Source organism: Microplitis mediator, chromosome 3 (assembly GCF_029852145.1).
Source record: "Microplitis mediator isolate UGA2020A chromosome 3, iyMicMedi2.1, whole genome shotgun sequence".
NCBI lineage: Eukaryota > Metazoa > Arthropoda > Insecta > Hymenoptera > Braconidae > Microplitis > Microplitis mediator.
Window position 1 is genome coordinate 8,081,324 of NC_079971.1, and position 25,787 is coordinate 8,107,110.

Genomic DNA, 25,787 nt, shown 5'->3' on the forward strand with positions numbered 1-25,787 from the left:
CGCTCGAATCATTTTAAATTGAATTGAATTGAAAAATAATTTTCTTTTTCTGGTTCCACGGCTGATTTAAAATTATTTGAAATGATTCAAATTCTCGAATCATTCTAAATTAAATTGAATTAAGAAATAATATGGCAATTTCTGGACCCTAGGGTAATTTGAAATGATTTAAATTTTTGAGTCATTTTAAATTAAATTGAATGAGGAAATAATATCGGTTTCTGATTCCACCAGTGGATTTAAAACGATTCGAAAGAATTTGTCGGATCGAATGCTACTTAACCCTTTTGAATTGTAAAATAATAAGTGAATTCTAGCATCTTTTACCCTGCTTAAAAAATCCGATAGATTCTTATAGCTGTATGTAGACGGCCCTATACTTAACTATAGCACTTCTCATAGAACTTATTAATTCTTATCAAATTTCTATAGGAATTTATGAGAATCTAATGGATTCTATGAGACTTTCTAAACAGGGAAAAGACTTGAAATGATTCAAACGGATTTGACTAGAGAAAAAAATTATTTGGCTTGAAATTTATCTTGAGCCAAGAAACTTTTAAGGATATGGAACGGAAATCGAGATTTCCTTTAGGGAAGTGAAAAATTTCATTGGATTTTAAATCTTGAACAGAGAAAAAATTTTATTGACTCAATAAATCTGATGACTCATAAAGATTGATTCAACAGTAGAATTAGTTAGTTATAAATAATTTTAATCCCTTGATTTAATAAATGTTATTTTTCACTGTAATATATTTATTACTTCAATCAAAAAATTGAAATGTTCATTAAAAGAAAGTAACATTATAGAATAAAGTAATGCGATCGTTTGAATCAATAAAATGTTTTAACTTGGGATCCAATACAAATCTCAAACCAAGATAAATGCCGTTTTGAGCCAAGTAAGTTTTTTCTTGGATTCACGCAGTTGTTCTCCCACTTTTTTTTCACTACTTTATCTTTGTCGCTCCTACATAATAAATGGAAATTTTGTCCAAACGTAATAAGGTTAAGTAGATAAAAATTTAAGAAAAAATAATAATAATTATTATTTCATAAATTTTATTATAATTATTAGTAAGTTTAGCAAATATTTGGGCACATATGCATTTTGTTCAGTTTCAATTAAGATATTTTAGGAATACCCGAGTGGAATTTTATCTGTCTTTTCTTCTAATTTAATCAATTTAATAAAGTTTAAAACTGACATTTTTCAAGATTATGAAAAAAAGAATACAATTAAATAACTTTTTTTAAAAAACTGCATTCATTGGATTTAAGACTATGAGAAAATTAAAAAGATAATCATATTATCAAAATTTCAATAATAAATAAATAGAATTTATTATAATTTAAAATAAAATATTCTTAAATTAAGAAAACTGTATGGTTTAAATGAAGGCTAAGCTTTATTTAATATAAATATGGAATTCATTTAAACTTTTAGTATATTAAATAAAATAATTTTTCTTAAGGTTAGTTTGGGCATATATAGTACTGGACAGCTTTAAGTAAAAGAATAAATTTCTATTTCCAATTGCATGTGATGGCCGAGCGGGCTAAAGCACTCGACTTGAACTGTTTTCAGAACTTCAATCAAAGGGTCGACAGTTCGAATCCCATCACATGTCGGAAAAAAAAAAGATTTCCTCTTTACCGAAGTTGAAAAACTATATATCAACCCCAGTGAATACTGAGCTGTTGATACTAGTAGTTCAATTTTTTTTTTTTTTTAACAAAGAAATATACGATGTTATTTTCTAATTCAATTCAATTAAAAATGATTTCAAAATTTAAATTATTCCAAATTATTTTACATTATCTGAGGAAACAGAAATATACGGTATTATTCTCTTATTCAATTTTCAATTTGAAATGACTCAAATCATTTTAAACAATTATATAAATCCAAAATAATATTTTACTTTTTCATGATTCACTATGATTGAAAATGATTTATTTTAAGATGACGCTTGAAAGCACTATGATTTAATGATGTGGGAAGATTTGAAATTATTAAGATTTGAATCATTTTGAATCATTTCGAATAATAATTTTATGATTTAAATTAATTCGGTGATGAGAATTTTAAATTATTTTGAATTATTTCGAATAATAATTTTATGATTTAAAATAATTCGAAGTTGATAATTTGAAATTATTTTGAATTATTTCAGATTATAATTTTATGATATGATACAATATGAAATAATTTAAATTTTTCAAATCATTTCAAATTAGATTTCTTAATCAAATATTGAAAAGGTTCTTTGCAGGGAAGGGAAACCTAAACATGCAAAGGAGCCTTCTAAATAAGTCAATTTATAGATAAATTGAAAAAAATATAGAAAGCCCAAACTGGGAATTCACCTCAGCGATTATAATGTATTTAAAGCGATTCAAAATGGTCGGGTTTGAATACTTTATAATCGTTGAGGTGAATTCAAAAATATTCGAACTTCACCATTTTGAATCGCTTTAAATACATTCTAATCGTTCAGGTGAATTCAAAAGTATTATAAAGTTGAAATTTTTAATCGCTTTGAATATTTTTTAATATCAAAAGTGAATTTAAAAGTATTTAAATTTTATGATTCTGAATCACTCCAAATACTTTATAATTGCCGAGGATGATTTAAAAGTATTTGAATTTTGAAATTTCAAATCTTGTTAAATACTTTTCAATACCGTATAAAAATATGAAATTTTTGAATCCCTTCTAATCGCTTTTTTTAATCAGGGAGTCTTGTAATAAATTGATTCAATTATTGAATGTACTCCGAGTAATAAAATTTTGAATTTTTAAATTTGATAAGATTTTAAGTCTAACAAACGTAATCTTAAATATAAATGAGTACTTAGTTTAGATTAGTAATTATAGTTTTTAGTATTTTAAAAATAACTTGATATCTTAACTTGAATATAATTTTAAAAATAAAAATAACTTTTATGAACACTTACGATTTGAAGTAAAAATTTGATTTAATTCGATGAGATTTCCTAAGTAAAATAGAAAATGATACTTAAGTTAGCCAACGTCTAATAATTTTTGGAATTTTTTTCAAAACAATATATTATAAAAAAAAGTATTTGAAAAAATTGCACTTGTGGTTTTTTGAATTTTCTACATGTGCATCATCTCTTTATTTTTTTTTGTAATTGATTTGTTGAAAAACTAAAAATCGGAAAATTGTTGATTGTTAATTTCAGGATCATAATAGAAAACATCAAAATTGATGAAAGTTACAAAAAAATATATTGGTTGGTGATAGTGAATGTTCATAAAAATCTGAAATTGTTAATGGAAATAAAAACTTCAGTGAACAAAAGTAAAATTATTTTAATTTTAATACTTATTTAATTTTGATGTACGTAAGTGTCTATTTAATGTTTATGAGTGTGAATGTAACTGACAATTGGCAATTTTTTAACGTTTTCAATAAATAAGTAAAACGTGAGTGGAATAAAAATTAAAAAATTCGTAGTTAAATAATTGAAAAATCAGTGCACCCATATTCATTATTTTAATTAACTAACTTATTTATTTAAAATTTATAAATTGTTTCATATCTGCTACATTCACACTCATTTTACATATTTGTAATTTATAGTTTCAGATTTTTTTATACACAGATAAAAAATATGAACCTGAAGTTAACAGACAATTAACAATTTTCAGATTTTTATTTAACAAATCAATTATGAAACAAAAAAAATGAAAATGTGCACATGTAGAAAATTTTGAAAACTACAGGTGCAATTTTTACGAATATTTTTTTAAAAATAATTTATCGTTTAAAAAAAATCCAAAAATTATTAGACGTCGGCTCACTTCAGTATCATATAAAAAATATATGTATATGGGTTTATATTAGTCAGATCTGATCAGATCTATTCATGTACTAACTCATATATAATCATTTTTTCCCGGGTAACTCAAACGTTGATCAAAATTTTTAAATTATAAATAAAAAATATATAATAACGCAAATTATTTATTGATAAAAAAGCAAAATTCATATTTTTCATTTTATGTTTACAGCAAATTTAATTTTATTTTCATAAATTTTATAATTTAAATGACAAATAAATATTACAGATATAATCAACTTATAAAAAGATTTATAAATAATTATTAATAATTAATTAATACCAACAATGATAATTGGATATTATACTTATGAAAAATAAGTCTTAATTTTTATTTAAATTGAATTGTAATCATCATTATGTTCCTCAATAATTTTGTCCTACAGCACAACTGCTCCAATTGTGCTTTTATAATTTATTTTTTTCAAATTTCAAAATAAATAGTTGTTAATTAAATTGATCATAGTAAAATTAACTTTAAATTAACTATAAAACCATTAAAATAGGTGTGCCGTCAACGGACCCCAACAATCTTATACCACGACAAGTGATTCCTATAAATTGATCCTACCGACATCTGATCCCATCGACAATTGATCGTTAATTGATTTTTGTCAACAACTAATTTACATAATTTAACTTTTTATATTTATAACAGAGGATTTTAATTACTCATGTCATAGTAATTAATTATTTTATGAAATTGTCAGTGGGATCAATTGTCTGGGTTGTTGTCATGGAACCATTCAAATATTTTTCAAAACCATTATTAGCTTACTAGCTCATTCAAGTTTTATTAATATCCTAGAATGCTTTCGCAAATTAATTAAAATTATTAGTCTAGTGTTATGTCATATTTTGTATCTAATACTTGAGTAAATATAAATTAATTAACTAGAATGAATACGTTGAATATGTTTTTTCAAATGATCTGATCGTGCGCTCACATAATGACAGTGTGGACATTTATGAGGTCGTACATCAGAATGAATAAGTTTGTGCCTGTTCAAATGATTTAAAGTCATACTAGCATAATCACAGTGAAGACATTTATATGGACGAATACTAGCATGAGTATAATTATGTTTCTTCAAGCTTCGTGACGAATCACAAGTAAATTCACAATGTAAGCACTTGTGAATTATAGGCTGATTATTATGGGTATTGATATGTCGTTTCAAATGTGACAAATTATTCGTTGCATATTCACACTCTCTACACTTATGACGTTTTATTCCCGTGTGCCGATAAAATATATGTTTATCTAGTAGCTCTAAAAATAGAATAGTAGAGTATTATTTATTTTTATTAAATATCGACGACTAATTAATACTTACTAGCTGAATCAAATGATTTTATACAGTCGTTGCATTGGTACTGGGAAGTTTCAATCTCATTATTATTTTCATCATCGACTTGTTTATTTATTTTCTCTTGGCTGATTTTTCCATTAATTGATTTCCAGTCATCGATATTGTTATAATATGAGACCGTAAGAAATTCATTTTGCTTCAATATATAATTAGCAATATTTGATTTTTGATAATTAATATAATCATTTGATTCAATATCTCCAGTGCTTTTCAAATTATTTCCAATCGTATTTTCACTAGTCAAATTATCTCCATTATCACTTTGATAAACTAATGGCTGTACTTTATCAGTACTATTGTTATTAAAATTATCCATCCAATAATATTTTTTTTCGCTCATCAAACCAACTTTCTTTATCTTCCTACGACTTAATACTTCGGAATCACTTTTGTTTTTGCATTTATCGTTATTCAAATGTACATTTTCATGAGTCACTTGTAAAGCTAATCAGTTTACAAAGAGAATAAAATATATTAGACTTATCAATTAGCCTTTGATTAGTATTATTCAATAATTATTCTATAGAGTAATAACTTATGTTATAGTAGTCCAGACAAAAAAGTCGTCTTCCCATAACCATTAGTTAGCACGTATTTCCTATACAGGGTGGCCACAAAGAAATGATTTCAAAATTCCATGATATTTCCCGATTTTCCAGTAAAGTTTTTACATTTTTCCCTGATTTAAAAAGTTCATTCGTATTATTTAGATATTGATAGTTTTTATTATATTTTCATTTCTAATAATTAAATTTGATAATTAAATCATGCGAGAAACCATAAAAAATGGCAATAAAATAAATTAATATTGCCTACTTTTGATTATTCGATGTTAAAAATGTATAAGTTAAAATATTTAATAAAAAATTTTATGATTTAAATAATTTCAAAATACACTGGTTACAAAAATTAAGGGATATTAAAAAAATTTCAAATTTTTTAGTAATTTTAAACAGTTTGTAACTCGGAGGAAAATGGTCGTACAATAAAAACAAAAAGTCAAACTTTAGCTTCAAGCGTCTAGTTTTCTGATCTGGGTCTTTAAATTTTTTTATTATGCACGGTTCCGGAGCAACCAAAAATCAATCATAATTATCGAAAAAATTTATTGAAGCTCGAAGACCGTTTTTAAGACGAACAAAAATTTGGTAAATTTATTTTTCGATAGTTTTCTTAGGATTATTCCAGAACCGCACATAATAAAAAAATTTAAAGACCAGATTAGAAAACTAGACACTTGAAGCTACGATTTGCCTTTTTTATTTTGGTCGTTTGACCATTTTCTTTCGAGTTACAACCTGTTGAAAATCACTTTAAAATTTGAAATTTTTTTAATATCCCTCAATTTTTATAACTAGTGTATAATTTAAAATTTGTTAACTTTTGAACTGTTACAATTTAATTCCCGGATACTTTTCGAAATTCCCTGACGATTCCAAAACATTTCCCGGTTCGTGGCCACCCTGCTATTCCACCATTATCTACTTTAGGACGACTTTTTCGTCGGGACTACTATAATAATTATTTATTTATTACTACGAAACTGCAGACGATGGGTTTTTTTCTAACTTTGATGTATCCATTAAATATGATAATTTAATAATTGAAACATATGATGTCCTTATGATATCAACAACAGAATCATCATCTTCACAGTCCTGCAAAAAAGAAAATTTATAGATTAGTTTTATAATTATTTATTACAACAAGAACTTATAACCTTTAGCTGTCAATCTGTTGAATAAAATTTTTTTAATTAATCTTGATTATTTTGTTGTTCAATATTTTTTAATTGAAATTTCCTAGATAGTTTTAAAATTTTTATGCTTATAAATTATTAGTTGTAAGTTATTGAGCTTGACTTTTATTTATTTATTATATTTTAATAAATAACTATAAACAATTGAATCAAGAAAAGCAGCATTCGGAGCATCAAGGAATGGAAAGTAATTAAAACTAAAAATGGCGAGAAAAAAATTCTTACAAATTTTACTAATACTAATTATTAAGAGAACATGTTTTTAATTGAAATTACTGCACAGAAAAAAATCTGGGCGTCGGTTGGCTTTACGGACCAGCCCCAAAACTTCCCGCTATTTTCGAGCTCAACGAGCTTGAAAACATTACTGTGAATATATTTTCGAGCTCGAAAATGCTATTATATGCTATTATTTTTTTATGAGCTTTTCAAGCTCTAACAAGTTACGTTTTATACTAGAGTTTGAAAAGTTAAGAATCAGAAATCATTACTGAAGAAAGCGGTTTTTAAATTTATATTCCCAATTATGTTCTATGAAGTTTATGTATTGAAGCAAAAATCAATGTCAGTGATCAAAATCAAGATTTGAATGAGTTTTTACTTAGGTCAGAGCAATAATATATAAAATATCCCAGAAAAATATTTAAAACTGGATTTATTTTAATTTTTTGTTGATAATATGATTTAAACTGAAGAACAAGTTAGATGACATTATATGAAAATTTCTTGGTTTAAGAAAAAAAATTCTTGGCTACAGAAACGAAGTCATCTCTTGCCAAAAAATCAACGTTTTGAACGAAAAAAAGTTTAACTTCGGCCAAAAAACTTTTCCTTGACCTAAGAAAAAAAATTTCTTACTCCAAAAACTCAAAGTTTTGAACGAAAAAAAGTTAACTTGGGCTAAGAAAAAATTTCTTGGCCCAAGGAAAAAATTTTCTTGCTTCAAAAAATAAACGTCTTGATTGAAAAAAAAAAATCCCTTGGGCCAAGAAAAAATTTCTTGACCCAAGAAAAAAATTCTCTTGCTCCACAAATAAATTGCTTAAGTGAAAATAAAAGTTGCTTGGGCCAAGAAAAAAAAATTTCTTGCTCCAAAAGTTTGCTTCTTTAATGAAGACTTAAATTTTTCTCAGTCAAAAATGTATTTTCTCTCCGAAAGGTTGACATGTGGATTTTTTTTATTTTTTGGTTTTATTTTAAACGTAATTTTTTGTGTTTTTTTTCCGAGCAAAATTATTCAAGACTTGAACTTCAAGTAACTTTAATATTAAAGTCATGAATTATGATGTATTATAGGATATACTATATAGTACAATTCAAAAACATGTAGTTTTGTCATATGACAGAAGAGTACCCGAACGAAATCGTAATGAAATTTGGAATATAACATTTCTGAAATAAATGTCTTACCAGGGACACTACATGTCGTAGGCGCGATCTCGTGCAATTTTTGTTTTCTTGGTCGGAGAATACAAAAATACTTGCGTGAAAAGAATAGTACTTGTTCCGAGAAATTTTATTCTGTTTAACGGAAAAAATGCAATATTGCTACAAAAAAATAATGTATCTTGCACCAAAAAAAAAAAAAAAAATGGGGCAAGATACATTACTAGGTATGTAAAAAATCACATAAAAACTTATATTTTCACTCATCTCCGAACAGTTAAAATATTCAAAGTACAAGAAAAAGTGATAATATTAGTATTTTTGGTGTAAATTCTTATAAAAAAACCGGTCTGTCAGTTGACCCTGCGGGCCAGCCCCAAAACTTCCCGCTGTTTTCGAGCTCAACGAGCTCGTAAATACTTTTGTATGCCATTGTTTTGTAAAAAACCATTTTTTAGCATTTCTTTCTCCCACGATATCTCGCGAACGAATTAACCGATTTTGATGGTTGAGGTGGCAATCGACGTGTTTTATCAATTTCTAAAGCTGGTCAAATTTTGAAATTGATTTATTTAGCCGTTTTTGAGAAATTTCAAAAAAACCAAGGAAAAATTTTTTTTTGAATTCTTTCGTCAACGGTTTCTCTTGAACGAATGAACCGATTTTGATGGTTAAGGTGGCATTCGACGCGGCTTATAGAGTTTTAGAGCTGATTAGATTTTGGAATTAATCCATCGAGCAAATTAAAAGTTATCCAAATAAAACATTTTCGAAAAAATTTTATTTTTGAAATATCTCTGAACGAACCTTACCGATTAAGTTCAAATTTTTACGGCTTCAGGACATTAAAAAGCCGCGTCGAATGACACCTCAACGATCAAAATCGGTTCATCCGTTCAAGAGTTATGAATATTTACATACATACATACGTACACACATACATACACTCGGACATCATCGTGAAATTAGTCAGGATAGCTTACTCAGACCTCGAAACGTCGACATCTGATGGAAATTCGATTTTCGTAAATCGGACCGAAACCAATAACTTCCCGAATTTTTGAAAATTTACAATTTTCTTAGCGGGAAGTTAAAAAAATGAAGTTAAGCAATTATTTTTGAATGAATCTGATAAAATTAATATTTTATGTGAATGGAAATTATTTATAAAATCTCATAAGTACTCCATAATATTTTATAAGTAATAGCCTTCTAACAAAAACTTACAAAAACTCATAAATTACGTTGCTATTAAATTAAAATTAAATCTTTTAAGTTTTTACAAGTTAATTCGATTATAGATTTTCTTACTAATTCTCATAAAATTTTTATGAGAAAAAGGTCTGCATTTGTCCATGTAATTCCTGATTCACTCTCATAAAATTTCGAAGAAATACATGTTAAATATTTTCTTATAAAATATGACAAACATTTTATGATATTCAATAAGATATTATCTCCTATAGGATAACTCTTACTAAAACTTATAAATTCTGAAAATTTCGTATAAAAAAATAATCTTATTGAGATTTTGTAAGTATTATAACATCGGAATTCGCCTAATCAATTCTTATTGAAAATAGATTAGAATAAACTGTAACAATCTTATAGAAGTGAAAGTACTTATTCAATCTCATAATCGTTGGCGAAATTCGAGTCACAAAATCTCATAAATTAATAAATCTTACTCATTCTTTTAAAAATCTAGTACGGAAATCATGATAGGTAAACATAAAAAGCTTTCCCGAGTCGAAATTTAACTTCTCTTTAAGTACTCAATATACTTAAATGTTCCCATTTTAGTCCTTGAGATTCTTAAGTGGACCTAAATAAGTATTTTTCATACTTTCTACTCTTATTAGGTCCTATAGATTCTGAAAAATCGAATTTAACATCTTTTAAGAACCTATAAAAACTATTTATTATCATTGGGTAGAATAAATTCTAAACTTTCTAATTAAAACCTAAGTAACTCCTAAATAAGTTCTTTAAATTCTATGTTACTTTTTTTTTCTTATTTAATATCTTTCAGTGAACCTAACTAAGCTCTATAAGTATTCTATACGCTAAATAGCTCCTAAAGATTCTGTAAAAGAGAAAACTTGAATTAAAATAATAACATTTAATTTTCACATTCTTAATAACAAATTGTGTATTAAATAATTAACTTGTTTATGATTATTTAATTATTCGATCATATATTTATTTATTATTTTTTTATTCATTTATATTTGTTATAAGAATTGTTTAAATAACGATACAAATTTGAGTATCGAATTAATTCGAATTGAAAGTAATAAGTTATTCCGTAAATAAAGCGAAAATTTCATCAGTTACACATAACTTTGTATGAAGAATCTTTTTATGATAAGCAACAATAATAGAAAGTAACAACAATATCAACGGAATATGGTCAACCTTCACGGCTGCAATGAATAACAAACGAAAGTCCACTATCGATAAGAATAATAATAAAGAAAATAAAAAATACACTTGTGACACTGATTCTCTAAAATAAAAAAAAAAAATTTGCAGGCAAAATAGGGTACCCCCTGAAAAATGTAAAAAAAAAAAAAAAAAAAAAAAAAAAAAAAAATTCTGGATATTAAATGAGCTTGATTTCATTACAATTTTTTGTAATTTATTTACATTAAGAGAGTGTACCAGGTGATTTTCAAATGAACCGTTTTCACAGGTAAAGACCCAAATTATTAAACAAAATATGTCATTCGATGCGTAAACTTATTATTTATCGAATGAAATGTTTCTCGTTCAGAAATTGCAGTTTATCTCTGAGAACGGCTCATTTGAAATTTCCATTTGCTAATGTAAGTGAAACAAGGACAGTTCCGTTCGTTTACATGTGTGTGAGAAAGAGAATAGATGGCACATCCTCTTAAGAACAATTATATTTTACACAATTATTGGATGGAAAGGACGATAAAAAAAGTTTTTAATATTTTTAATCATAATACAAAAGTCATTAACATTTTTCGACCGACACTCGATTTTTGAAAAAGTGTAACGAAAAAAAATCAAAATAATGCTTAATTATATTAACAAAAGTAATTTTGGAATGGTTAAAATACATTTAAAAAATGAAATTGTTTTTTTTATAAAATTTTGAGAGTACCTCGTTTTGCCTACCCCCGCCTTCCCTTTCCCCTACATATTTATATATATATTACATAATATAACAATTTTAATTTTAATGTTATTAAACTTTTATTTTGTCAACTATCAATTAAAATTAAATCGTCATTACTCAAGGAAAAGTTCAAAAGTTTCGCCATTAATTCAAAAATATAGATCATTAGAAATCAATGAATTTAATTAATTTTAAAATTTTATGGCCATTAAACTAATCGATAGTTGAATTATTCAAATCGTTTTTTTATATATAATTTAACCTGATCGTGTTTGAGAAACAAGTTATATCTGCAATAATTCATTTATTTATTTATTTATTTAATAATGTGCAAATTATTATCTTATTATAAATTAATACTATGAAATATGGCTAATAAGAATTTACGTGTAATCATAAATACAGCCACGAATTTTTTATATCGCCAAGTGGCCAATAGACGAGCGGAGCAGACTACGATTCTTCAATAACAAAAGTTGAGGAGCATCGAGGAGGGACATAAATTGGACGGGTGACCCATCCCGGAAAAAAAATAATTCCATAAAATCTAAAAAATACATTTTTTTCCCGGGATTGACCACTGTAGAATGAATAGGACTTGATAAGATTCTGGATTATGCTTAGGCTCTAAAAAGTATTTAAAATTTAAAATTTTTACGCCTATTTAACGACTGAACATGTCATTTTTTCCCGTAACCGACATTTAGAGGTTTTATTTAGGAGTTGTTTTTCTATAGAAAATAAGTACTCAGTAAGTCCTTTTCGTTCTTAATTTTAGAATGTCTAGGTTCTAGAGAGGTTTAAAATTTCGACTCGGGAATTGACTCATAGATTCTCATAAAAATTCATGTAAAAATTTTTTTAAATCTCATAGATATTTTCGAAGCTCATAGATTCTCATAAAAAATATTAAATATGTTATCAGAATTTATGAGAGCTTTTCCACAGGGTAAGCTAAAAGGGCGTATCTCATGACACACGCTCTTTTAGCTATTGAAAAGTAGTGCCTAAAGCTAAAAGGGCGCATAAAAAAAAATTCAAGTTTTAATACAAAATACTGACAAATAGTTTTACAAGACAAGTTAGATGAAAAAAACAGTCTCCTACACTTTTTTTTTCAAAATTTATTAAAAATAAAATAATTAAAATAAAAAAAAAAAAATGAAAATATCAAATTTTTAATTAAATATAAATTTTCATAACGATTATAAAAAATAAAAATTTACGGATTTTTTCTTTAATTATTGTTTTGGATTATTATGGATCCGCCATAAATTAGAATAATTTGAAAAAAAAAAAGTACAGATATGAAGAAGGAGGGTATGGGAGTCGTACTTAAATGAACCGGTTACCAAATTTTTTTTTTTCAATTTAGTATAAGAATTTCAAAATAATTTTATAAACTCTAATAACCAATTCCATAACAAAAAATATTAATACAATCACGCATACTTTGTGATTTTTCTAAGCATATTTTTAATTTTGATATTAAAAGAACGTATAAGTTAGAATCCACATTTTTGACTTCAGCATTTTATTTTTTTTCATTTTTAGACTTCAGCTAAGCTTTTTAATAAATTTTTCAGAAAAAAAATTTATACGCCCTTTTAACTTTTGGTCACAAAATTTTTGGATTCCTAAAGCTGAAAGGGCGCATAATCAAAGCGACATACCTTAAATTTACCTTTGGGAAAACTATGTTCGATTTTCAAGCGTAGAAAATGTTTACTAATCGATTGGCGATGAAAAAAAAATTTATGCGCCCTTTTACCTTTGCAAAGGGCTTATTCATTGGTATGCGGCCTTTTACCTTTTGGCACGCGATATATATTTGTTCGAGGTTAATAAATATATATTTGAACTTAATGATTATTGATTTAAAAGTTATGGTGTCAGGCAGCAGCAGCGGGAGTAGTTCGGTGCTCGCCACTAGATCGCGCCCACCATTTGTGATGTCCCTGGTAAGATACTTATTTCAGAGTTTTTATATTCGCCAGCTTGAAGCACTCACAGGATGGGTTATCCGCTGAAAAATTTGGATAATAATATAGTAGTATCATGTATTATTCCATGACATTAATGTTTAATGGTAATGTTTATCCTGAACAATTTTTGTCGTAGTGCGAGAAAAAGTACGTGTGAAGGAAATAAATTATTCTTTTAAATATTCATTGATTTGACTGCTAAATAAATATTCTGTCATTTTAAAATGATGTTTAATTATTGTTAATAACTCATTCTCTATAATGATCACTCATATGTTTCATTATGACTATACTTTATAAGCTCTACAGCTTATCAATTTGATTTTATGCTTGCTACTTAACGCATAATTATCTTTAATAAATATTTTATAGTTTCTAATAATTTGTTTTGTTGGTGAATTATACAATATTTAGTGAAAACAACCAAATATATGATTGGCAATGGGCAATCAAATCATTTTCTTGTCACAACTAAAATTTAATTGTCAGGAGAAAATTTTTTTCTCAGTGTAAATGTTCATTTATTTCAGTATGAATTTTTAAATTGATAGCTGGATCAAAGTTTTTTGGAGCCGGTTTCATATTTAAAAAATTACTTTTTTTCGTGTCAATCAGGAAAAGAATGTAATGAAACACGGCCGCGCGCGAGAATGATGTCTTCTTTCACGGGCAGTGCCAGAGTTGCCAGTTCTGACGGAAAAACCGCAAACTAATGAAAAAACCGCCCAAAATATTTAAATTCAAATACTATTGATTAATCGTTTTTTTTTGTTGTAGCTTATAAGAAAATATTAACGATAAATATATTACAGTAAATAAAGTTCGATAAACTATATAACGTTATTATAATTTTTCTACACACATAAATAACAAAATATATAAACTTTTCATTAATTAAAAATGTAAAGATGTGAATAGTTCCTCTACGTTTTCTTCTTCTTCTATATAGTATTTGGCTCTTTTTTATCATAAATTGTAGAATTAAAATTTAGCATATCATCAGCAGGCTCAAATTCAGTACAGCACACCCCATCCTCTTCTAAACTCATCTTAATTCGTAATATTGACGATAATAAAGGTAGATTCATGCGATTACGAAGCTTAGTTTTAGTAACAGTTACTCTTGAGAACACTCGCTCAACTGTAGCATTAGTCACTGATAGGCTATAAGCTGTCAGTGCTAGCGATATGCTAGATCTTTGAACATAAAATTCCCTTCGGAGTCAGTTAATTTCACCACCATTGACCAAAACATTGGACCCTGAGAAACAATTGATTAATCGAATATAGATTTAAAATCAAAATCGATCAATTTTCTCCACTGAGATTCCACTAAATTAACATCAATATTTTTATTCAAAAGATTTAATGGCAGTTCAGCAAAAGCTGGGCGGTCACTTTTTAAACATATTTTCGGTAAAAAAAACTTTAATTTTTTTCAAAGTTTCTGTATTACCTGACGTACTAAATGAATAGAGTGGCAAATACAATTGATGATAATTAAATTATCTCGTTTTTTAATTAGGTACCTAAATTAAAATTAAGGGCTGAAACTTGGAGGGAATTTTTTTTTCAATGTCTATAACAATATTTTCAAGTGGGAGTGAAAAAAAAATAGTTGTTCAAAACAAATCACCCTAATATATATATATATTGTAACGAATGTGAAACTGATCTTTAAAATATTTGAATAACTAGAAAACAAATGCCTTCTTCTCTTGTTTTATAGATGCGCGATTAAAGTCAGTCAGTCTTATATTGACAACTAAACAGCAAACATTGTATCTCAATAAACTATATTGCTCTCTCTTGCTTTCTTTACTGCTGTTAATTGTGGTGTTGTTATTTATAATTTAAGTGTGTTATCATTGTAGTGTATAAGTGATATTAATTTAAGATACCAATCACTACAATATATATACATAGATACGAAGGGTCCCAGGATTTTAAATCTATGGCGCCATATAACGTCTAGACAATAAGTTCAATGGATATATGAAGACTTCACACTTTTTAATTATCCGTTTGACATAAATCGTCTTTGTAAAGGGGAGTTTAAGACTTACATTTAAAGTACTACACTATTGTTATAAGAAATAATTCATGACCGAATAAATTTATTCTAATGAACTAAGGTGTGAGGGCAACCTGGGAAAAATGTATTTTTATTTTGTTTCTAAGATCAAAACGGCATATAATGAGCTTATGTAAAAAGCGTACACTATCAAATTTTTTAAATATATATGATTGATATTTTTCAGCACTTATCGATAGCCACGTAAATAAGTCTCCGAATTTGCAGATATAGCCCTCTATATATACTCTGTAAAAAACCTATACGGGTTGACGCAATCTTCATCACTTTCAAGTGGTACGTGCAATCAAATCCGGAAATTATTTCGCCAGAACAACTAAATAACTACATCAAAGTGTTGGCTGTACTATAAATAAGCAGCAAGTCCTTTTCGTTCAAAAACCCAAATTAAGAAAGGGGGGACACCAATTGCAAGTTCATTGGTCAGAAGAATTTTACAAAACTCGTTTAAATGTCATTAGTCGTTACAAAATTTAAATGGTAACTTAAAGGAGACTGTGTATATTATAAAGGACAAAGATTTTGGCAGACAGACTAATTACACAGGTAAAAATTGATACCTTATAATAGTCCGGCGTCAGTAAATGAACCCTCACTTATTTACCTTAAATGTTTTTAATCCTATAATGACTGAGACTTTGTCTACCTTCCATCAGATAACTACTGGATTTTATTAAATCGGTACTTAAATATTTACAGCTTGAGTGTGAAAAGACCATAAATGACAAATTTATGATTCAGATAAATAATATGAATTTTTTAAAATTATTGTTTTCCCTTAATATTTTTAAATATTCAGAGAAATAAGAATAATTGTTCTCCTTAAAATAATATTTAATATTTTTTCTTTTAAAAGCGACGTTAAAGGGTAAATCTAAAATGTATATTTTATATTAAACGAAAAATAAACCAGTTGCTAGTGGATTTTTATGATCTTAAGTACTTGGTTCGATCACAAGACATCTTTGATGCCATATATGGCCTAAGTGCGGTACAAATTCAAGGCTTTTATTTTAAAAAACAGGAAAAAAGGATGTCATAGGTCACACTGTTAAAGAATTTTAGAAAATAAGTGAGTCTTACTCTCTAAACATGAATTAGTAAAAATAAGTGAATATTCACTAATCCCAAGTGCAAATCGAACCACTAATTCCAACAAGTGGTTCGATTGGCACTCTAAATTACTAAATACTCGCTTAGTTCACTTATTCATGTTTACCCGAGTCAAAAATAAAACTTGATTCAGGCTTGCTTGACCTTATTTTCTTTTGAAGTTATAGATTTGCCGACGATTTTTCGATAAGATCTCGACTTTTTTGACTTAGAGTAAATTTTTTTCAACTTTATTCATCTTAGTTTTAACTTATTTCAATTTATTCGTATTTTTTTACATACGTTTGTATGTAAATACCTGTATCTTTTGAACGGATAAACCGATTTTGATCTTCAAGGTGTCATTCGACGCGGCTTGTCAATATCTTGAAGCTGTAAAAAATTTAACTTGACCGGGGTACGGCTCGTTCAGAGATATTCCAAAAATAAAATTTTTTCAAAAATGTTTTTTTCGGATAACTTCTAATGTGCTTGATGGATTGATTTCAAAATCCGACGCGTCGAATGCCGCCTCATCGATCAAAATCGGTTAATTCGTTCGCGAGATATCGTGGGTGAAAGAAATGCTAAAAAACGTTTTTTTTCTTTCAAACAATGGCATACAAAAACTCGAAAATGTATTCACAACAATGTGCTTAGCTCAAGGAGCTCGAAAACAGCGGAAAGTTGTAGGGCTAGCCCGCAGGATCAACCGATAGATAGATTTTTTTGCAAAAAATAATTTGTTTTTACTTTTAAAAAATTTTAAACGTGTACTTGGCGCAACTTCATACAGAGAATCTGTTTTTGGTAGGATTTCTATTACCCATAAATGCTATAACCCAGAATATCTTTCAACCCTAAAGTCCGAGATCTGGGTAATGTTTATGGGTCACTGATGTCTACCCCAGGTATTTAACAATAGATATACAAGCTCTATTATCAATTTAAAAACAATAGCAACAGTAGACGAGACAATAAGTCTGTCTGTGGATTATCATCTTCGAAGTTCGAGTGTCGTCGGTTTTTACTCCCACTCTGGATATCTTACGTGATAAATGTTCTCCCACTTTTCTGGACGCATGCGCACTTCATAAATGTTCGGTAGTGGGGACAGTTTCCGAGATCTACTCTTACTGAGAATCACAGTTCATTTAAAAGTCGGACGTCTTCCGAATAAGTGGTTTTTAAAATACAGAGTACTCAAATACTGTAAAGCAACGAACTTGTGTAATTAAACGTCTTAATACACATTACATTGAAAGTATTTAATTTATTGTTGTGTGATAAGATTAGAAGAATTCAAGTTATTGATATTTTAGTGCGGCTTTTTAAAAGTTTTTTTTCTTTGGCTATCCTCCCTATCGGGACAAATGCTACTTTTTTAAAAGTTATACGTTTTTTTTTAAAAAAGTGATTTTGAAGTAAATGCAAAGCCTGTTAAATTACTGAGAAACTAAAAAATAAAAATTTTGACTAAGTGATAACTCTATCGTCCATACTTGATAAAGAAAATTCCTTGTTCGGAATTTGAGTTTTTATTTCGGTCCAAAAACTATCAAAACGATATTGATCGAAATCTCATCAATTACAAGAGGCCACTTAACGTCTGCAATTTTCGAAAGTGATACTAAAAAGTGTAAAAAATTATTGAAATCAACTAAAGTGTTACAACTTCCCATTGTACGTGGTGAATATAATATTCTCAAAATCGCGGTGAGGCGCAAACGTGTAAAGGGGGCTGAGTTATTGGCTAAAAATTGCATTAAAATGAGTCATAACAAATTGGATCGTTCTTCGAAGACTCTGCTCCACGATGCTGTTCGATTGGGACAGCGTAAAGTTGTTAGAAAACTTGTGAGTAAAGGTGCTAATGTAAATGCAAGGATTAGAAATGGGATGACTCCTCTTCACGTTGCAACTAAACATGGATATCTCAAGATTATGGATTATCTTCTACGTAATGGTGCAGATGTGAATGCAAGATGTACAGGACCTCGGTATGTTGGATTTACGCCCCTACATTTCGCTTGCCAATCAGAAAATCTTAAATATGTGAAATTATTACTAAAACATAATGCTTCTGTTGTTTCAACAAACGATGATGTTCATCCGATTCATATTTCGGTTGTTTGTCTTAATATCAAAATTACTCAATTGTTATTGGACTATGGCGCAAGTATGGCTGTTAATAAACGATTTCATTTAAATCATTTTCGAATCGAAGGTTGTACGATTGGCGGTTCTCGACGATATAGGGATGAAGAAGAACCTAGATGGCGATATAACGATGAAGATTTAACTTTATTACACCACACAGTTACTCGTAATTCTATACCTATGGCAAAATTATTATTGCAATATGGAGCAGATGTAAATATTTTAAGCAATACTGGTCTATCTCCATTGTCAGATGCTGTGTTAGACCATAATATTCCAATGGTTAAGCTCTTATTGAACAACGGAGCTCTTGTAAGCTACGATTCTGATGACCGGAAAGTGCTAGTAATAAGACAACTTTTCCAAAAACGAAACAGTCCAATAAGTATACAGTATTGTAAGTCACAGTATAGTTTAGCCGATAAAAAATTAGAAATCATCAAACTACTAATTGATGCAGGAGCTAGCAGCAAGGTATCAAATAGTAGCATAAGTTTTCTCTTTACCTGTATTTGGCACGGGTATAGAGAAATAGTCAACTATCTTCTGTATCGCACCGATTTCAATTTCTTTCATTTAAAAGACTTTTCGGTCCGCGCTGCTATTTTCAGTGAAAACCGTATGATATATAGAACTCCAGAGATTGCCACTGACACAGAGTATATAACAAAGCGCAAGCTCGAATGTAAAGAACTTGTTTATGACTTGCTAGCTGAAAAATATTCGAGAGATTTTATAGGTTTACCTGTGAGACGAGACTGGATGAGTTATCAACACTTGACTAAAAGTTCACCTAATCTTCAAGTCACAGAAAAAGAACATGAAGATAGAATTAAACAAATAAAAAAAAAAGTTCAAGGAGTTGTGGATGAATTGAAACGTGAGAAAATTGGTGATAGTAATATTACTTTTTATCATATTCTCACGGTGGATTCGGACAAATTAATAAAGTTTGGATTAAATGAAGATCTTAGAGCGTTACGTATAGATGATTACAAAGAAAAATATTTTATATACTTTCCTATTCTAAACCTTAGGATACGATATGCCATTAACAACAGCTTATTACTGGAAAAACATAATAAGTTTGTTTATTGTTTATTCAAAAATGTACTACCATATGAGTGTTGCGAAAAAATTGTTACTTATTTAGATAATGATAAATTTGTAAGTAAACTTGATTTTCAAAATAAATAAAAAAATAAAAAAAAAATTGTTTTCTATATATCCATTTCCTATCCTTTCTGTTATACAGATATAAAAATAAATAAATATACATGTATAATATTAAAAATACAACCCAAATCTAAAAAAATTAAATTTTAAGAGTAAGGAGGTTAGACTGAAACTGGTGAGTCAAAGTAGAGTGTTTGAATTTTTTCGTTTTCTAAATTCTCCTAATAGTTATAAAAATTCATTATTTTAATTTATAATAACATAACGAATTCATAGATTAATATTTATTTCTTATTTAATTAAAGAAAGTAATGAAATTACTTGGTTATTTTTGACTCATATGATTTAATAAAAAGATTTGGCAACAGCGTGTATCAACTTCTTACACATCGATATTTAAATTGAAGCGGGAAAAATTTATTTCTAATCTAGTCTCTCTTATTAACGTATTCCTATCTTTGTTTTTTCTCTTAGCTGCTTTCACAACGTTGCTAAACCCTCAATGATATGTATTTCTCAGAATTTACAATATTCATTCTTCCGTAATAAAGAATTATCAATATTTAGAATGACAATATTTCAGAAATCCAATACTTCCGAAATATTCAAACTACGAACGCCAATTCTTCAGAATTACATTTTATACGAAAGACCATTTTAGTAAAATTTTCTAAACTTTGCTGACAGTCGGTATTGCAGACTTTCCCCATGAATTTACCATTATCATGTGAGTGCTTTGGCAGATTGATTGGGTTTAAAAAATTTGGATGACTCGTTATGTAATAATTATATATAAATTTAACGAGTTTAATTTGTATTAAACGATTAAATTGAATGTACTTAATTAAGATAGAAGTGCTATTTGTGGTCAGTGTTTTATTTTTGGACCTTTAACATTTCATTTTAAGTAATGGAGAAGTATAAAAAGAAAAAAATTAATTCTAATGCAGTAAAAAAAATTCATTATATCATTACGTACCTTGCGTATTTTTTTATTAAAATTTTTGAAGTAACCAAAACTCGCACTAAAGTGGCCACAAATGGTACTTCTATCCTATATGAATTATAAAATAAAATTCAAATAAGATATCAAAAATAATACACGTATCAATGCCCAATAGAATAAATTAATTATTCTTGAATTATAATTATTATTTAAAATATTGGACCTAATTAAACATAAACATATATGTTAATTATAAATTTATTATTAGATACCATATTTTTCATATGTAAAAATTCTATATATTATAGATCTGTATATTAGAGTTATATAACATTTTGCCCGATTAGTTACCCGATCGGGTTAATGGTTTTCGGGATATATATTTTTAAACTGAACTAACTCCCGACAGGGTATAAGAAATGAGGCTAACAAAATTCTCCCTGACTAATTACCTAACTGGGTTTTCGATAGTTCGGGCAACGAAATCGTCCCTTGTCTGGCACCTTCTCGGGTACATGTCATCGGGCCTTCCTTTTACTCCCCGATCGGGTGCTGGTCGACAGTCGGGTGGTTGTCGGGCACTTTCTACCAGGGATATTGTATAAAATTTTCCCGCATAAGAGCAAAGTTTATTAAGTTAAGTGAAGTTAATTATAGTTTAATAGACAATAAAGTAAGTGCCATTCGGTGACCAAAAGCACCCAGTTATCAAGGAGTCTGCTGGTAGATCTTCCCCGAGTTGTTGGTTTACCACATCAATCAACTTTGAGATGGAACGTTGTCTATTATTGGTAAGTTGACTACAACATCATCTCAAGTAAATCGCTGGTTTTTCTTTCTCTCTTTAAGTGTTTTTTGTTGGTAATATCTCGGCCTCCATAAACTCATTGCGTATGGGGGTCTTAAATTTCACCCGTCCCATTTTGTAAATTAAACTTTCCGATAATTTTATTATTCAGGAGAAACTGTATTTAATTGGGGATACTTGGTTAAATAAAATTTAATTGATACGTAATTTATTTCCTCTATTTTATGTTCAACCAACCCCGTAGAATTAAGTCAGACATCATTCTGACAATAGTCAGTATAGCTTTCTAGGACCTCAAAACGTCGACATCTAATGAAAACTCGATTTTCGAAAATCAGAGTGAAAACAATAACTTCCCGAATTTTTGAAAATTTACAATTTTCTTAGAAGGAAGTTAGAAAAGACTGTGAAATTTACATCAATTAATTACGTATATTCCATTACTTCACATTTCTTGATATTAAATATTAATTTTTTATTGCACCTACACTGTAAAAAATCCGGAGTGAATTCACTCCCCGATGAAAAAAGATTTTGTCTAATCATATATGATTATGTATGTTCATATATATGATCAGATCTATTTATGTATAAGTCTATATATAGTTATATCTGATCATACCCCGAGTCGAAATTCGAGTTCTGTTTTAATGGTAAAAGTATTCAAATCTTTTGTAGTTCAATTTGCCGCTTCCCTATATCTATATCATTCGAATTACATTTAAATTACGCGAGAAAAAAGACGATCGTATTTATTTTCTTTAAATAAATTAATACTTTAATTATTCTGTCACAAGTATATTATTTATACCGCGTTACTTATTCTAAAATGACAGATTTTTGTACTCCCTTTTGGTTTTAGGAAGCTTCTAAAAGCCAAAAAATTCTGCATAGAAAAAAAAAGGATTCATTGACACAAAAAATCTTTACTCGCCCCAAAACAATTTTTGTATTTAGTTCATAATATTTTTTGGTGCAAATTAAAATTTTTTTCGGCAAAAAATATTTTTTCGGCGTATTTTATAAATCTAGTAGATATTTGGATAGTCACGTAGTGACCGCGGGTTACTCGTAATATTTTAATTATGAAAAATAACTAAAAAAAAATGATTTTTTTATTTCTTTGGTTAGTTTATTTTGCTGTAAAGTAATTAATCAAACAAATTAAAAGTACTTGAAACTAACTGAAGTACATGAATAACAACTAATTTAGTTTTAGACTCTAAAATTTTTGCATACAAAAATTTTGGTGGCTTAACCAATTGTCGGACTGAGAAAATTAATTTTTAATTGAATAACCACTCAGAATATCCACTTCCCAAGCCCCTCGAACCGAAGTTCGAAGGGTGAACGATCATCGATGACTGAGTTTCGGCTAAGAGCTGAAACTCAGTCTTCCTCACGCTCAGAAAAGAGGATTATTCCTCATCATCATGATTGTATCGACTCAACTGTAGAGTAGAGAGGATGTGAAGATATACTACAGAAATGATCCTGTGAAGTATGATCTTAGTTATTTTCTGTCTTTCGATGGGTTTTAACATCTACATGACAAGTATTGGACTAGGAAAAAAAATTTCCCGCTTTTGCCACCTAGCGGCCGACCCGGAACTGTGTAAATTCCATCAGTTATTTCTACAGACTGTTGCCGAGGAGGTTTCTACCGTACTGCCCTGTTATGCCAAAACGACGTATCTCGAGATACAAAGCTAAAAAGGTTTATTTAGTGTCACTTAATAATAGGGTATCATCAAAATTTTACTAATTTAATTAATTATGCCAATAATATTGATCAAATGTGCGTATAAAAAAAATTTAAAAAAACGTATCTTTTTTGCATTGGAAATTTAATTCTTATTATTTTTATTGTTATTATTATTAATAGTAATATTATTTAAAAAAAATAAATAAATAATGGGTCTGAAAGGGATTCGAACCCGCGCCCTCAGATCTAAAATAATGTTAACATTGTTATTATTATATTTAATATTATGATTATTCAACGTCTGGTTTCGTTGTAAACCTGTTATATTGGGACAAAACTCCTCGAGTTACAACTAAACCAGACGTACGTTCATACAGTACCCAATAGCACAAGGTCTGTTTAGATTGTACATTTTTCTGGAATTAAGTCGAGAAAAAATTACAACGAAAACGGAACTTAGATTTCGACTCGGGACCTGGCTGTTATGACCCCATATATAAACATACAAATCTATATATGATCAGATCTGGTTATATATGTCTATATATAATTAGATATGATCATACCTGGCTGTTTTAACTCCATATATAATCATTAGAGTGTCTCAAAAAATCGACTTTTTTTTTTTTCTTGAAGAACATTGAAAAATCGACAGAGTATCTCTAGACAAAGACCCTGTTAAAATATGAGACCTTAATATTAATATTCAAAGGTGGCAATTCACGATTTTCTATTTTCCATTTAAATAACATGGGAAAAAAAAAATTTTAATTTTGGAATTTTATACCTCGGCGATGGCTTATTGAACAGATAAGTTTAGGATATATTTTTGTAGGGAATTGAACGCTCTACAAAAAAAGTCTCTTATCATTTTTTGATATATCCATCTGTTCAAAAGTTATTGGAGCTCGAAGTCAAGTTAGAGTAAATTTCGAGATCTTTTTACTTTTCCGGCGAAACTATCGGACCTATCATAAAATGTCATGAGATCTTTTTTGTAGACAATTTTATTTCCTACAAATTATCATTGATAAATTTTTTTCAAATTCTGCATTGTTTTCTAGTTATTTCCATTTTAATGCCAAGATCTTAAAATCGATCAGAACACTACTTTTTTAGGAGCTTGGAATTAAAATGGAAATAACTAGAAAACAATGCAGAATTTGAAAAAAATTTATCAATGATAATTTGTAGGAAATAAAATTGCCTACAAAAAAGATGTCATGACATTTTATGATTAGTCCGATAATTTCGCCGGAAAAGTAAAAAGATCTCGAAATTTACTCTAACTTGACTTCGAGCTCCAATAACTTTTGAACAGATGGATTTATCAAAAAATGATAAGAGACTTTTTTTGTAGAACGTTCAATTCCCTACAAAAATATATCCTGAACTTATCTGTTCAATGACCCATCGCCGAGGTATAAAATTCCAAAATTAAAAATTTTTTTTTCCCATGTTATTTAAATGGAAAATAGAAAATCGTGAATCGCCACCTTTAAATATTAATATTCTCATATTTTAACAGGGTCTTTGTCTAGAGATACTCTGTCGATTTTTCAATGTTCTTCAAGAAAAAAAAAAAAAGTCGATTTTTTGAGACACTAATAATCATATATAAGTCTAATGTATGATCAGGTCTGATCATATATGAGTCTATATATAATTAGATATAATCATACCTAGCTGTTATAACCCCATATATTATCATATATAAATCTGTCTTTCACATTTTTTCGGAAGCTATAAAAATTTCTGTAATAACAATTGATTAATCAATTAAGAGAAAAGTAAAATTCTAAAATTCGTTTAGTACGGCCCAGCCTTAAGATGTTGATAAGACATCCAAATCATCAATAGGAACTCATTCAGAACTCATCAAGACGTCATTTTGCTATCTGGGGGGGGGGGGGTACTTTACCCACCTAATTCAAATTTTGATATCTTATTTTATTCTTGAACTTCTAGTTTCTCTTTTTTTTCATGATACTGAAGTTAGCCGACATCGAAAAATTTTTAGATTTTTTTCAAAAAGATAAATTAAAAAAAAACAATAATTGCATATAGAATTTTTTCAATTTTCTACATATGCATATTTTTAATTTAATTTTTTTTTTTTGCAATTGACTTGTTAAAAAAACAATCCGAAAATTGTTAATTGTCTACTAACTTCCGGCTGATTTTTTTTACTTTTTGGTTGCCGTTACTTAATTTATTATCTGCATTTTTTAAGTTTTCAGTGATTCTTTAATTTTATACCCTTCATATTTTTCCCTTTGGA

General features: G+C 28.1%; 1 protein-coding gene and 1 non-coding gene across 3 annotated transcripts; both read right to left on the reverse strand.

Annotated features, from left to right (window-relative positions):
* Positions 1-4,014: 4,014 nt before the first annotated feature.
* On the reverse strand, positions 4,015-7,073 carry LOC130664769 (zinc finger protein 711-like). 2 transcript variants are annotated; one of them, XM_057464858.1, is made up of 4 exons: positions 6,967-7,073; positions 6,783-6,904; positions 5,211-5,690; positions 4,015-5,146 (listed from the first exon to the last, which is right to left on the reverse strand). In XM_057464858.1, exons 3-4 carry the CDS (start codon positions 5,584-5,586, stop codon positions 4,764-4,766), a joined length of 759 nt encoding a protein of 252 aa, XP_057320841.1. In that variant the 5' UTR covers positions 5,587-5,690; positions 6,783-6,904; positions 6,967-7,073; the 3' UTR covers positions 4,015-4,763. The 2 variants fall into 2 exon arrangements, with proteins under 2 accessions (XP_057320841.1, XP_057320842.1); XM_057464859.1 differs by lacking the exons at positions 6,783-6,904; positions 6,967-7,073 and having other exon boundaries at positions 5,211-5,941.
* Positions 7,074-23,098: 16,025 nt separating this feature from the next.
* Positions 23,099-23,312, reverse strand: LOC130666187 (small nucleolar RNA U3). The gene has a single exon (XR_008989627.1). It is a non-coding gene; the product is annotated as a small nucleolar RNA U3 (small nucleolar RNA).
* Between the last annotated feature and the right edge of the window lie 2,475 nt (positions 23,313-25,787).

Coding starts and splice junctions, on each gene's coding strand:
- LOC130664769 (XM_057464858.1), bottom strand. CDS start 5,586: ATGAGCGAAAAAAAATATTATTGGATGGATAATTTTAATAACAATAGT. Junction 5,147..5,210: donor AAAATCATTTGATTCAGCTA/GTAAGTATTAAT, acceptor TTCTATTTTTAG/AGCTACTAGATAAACATATA.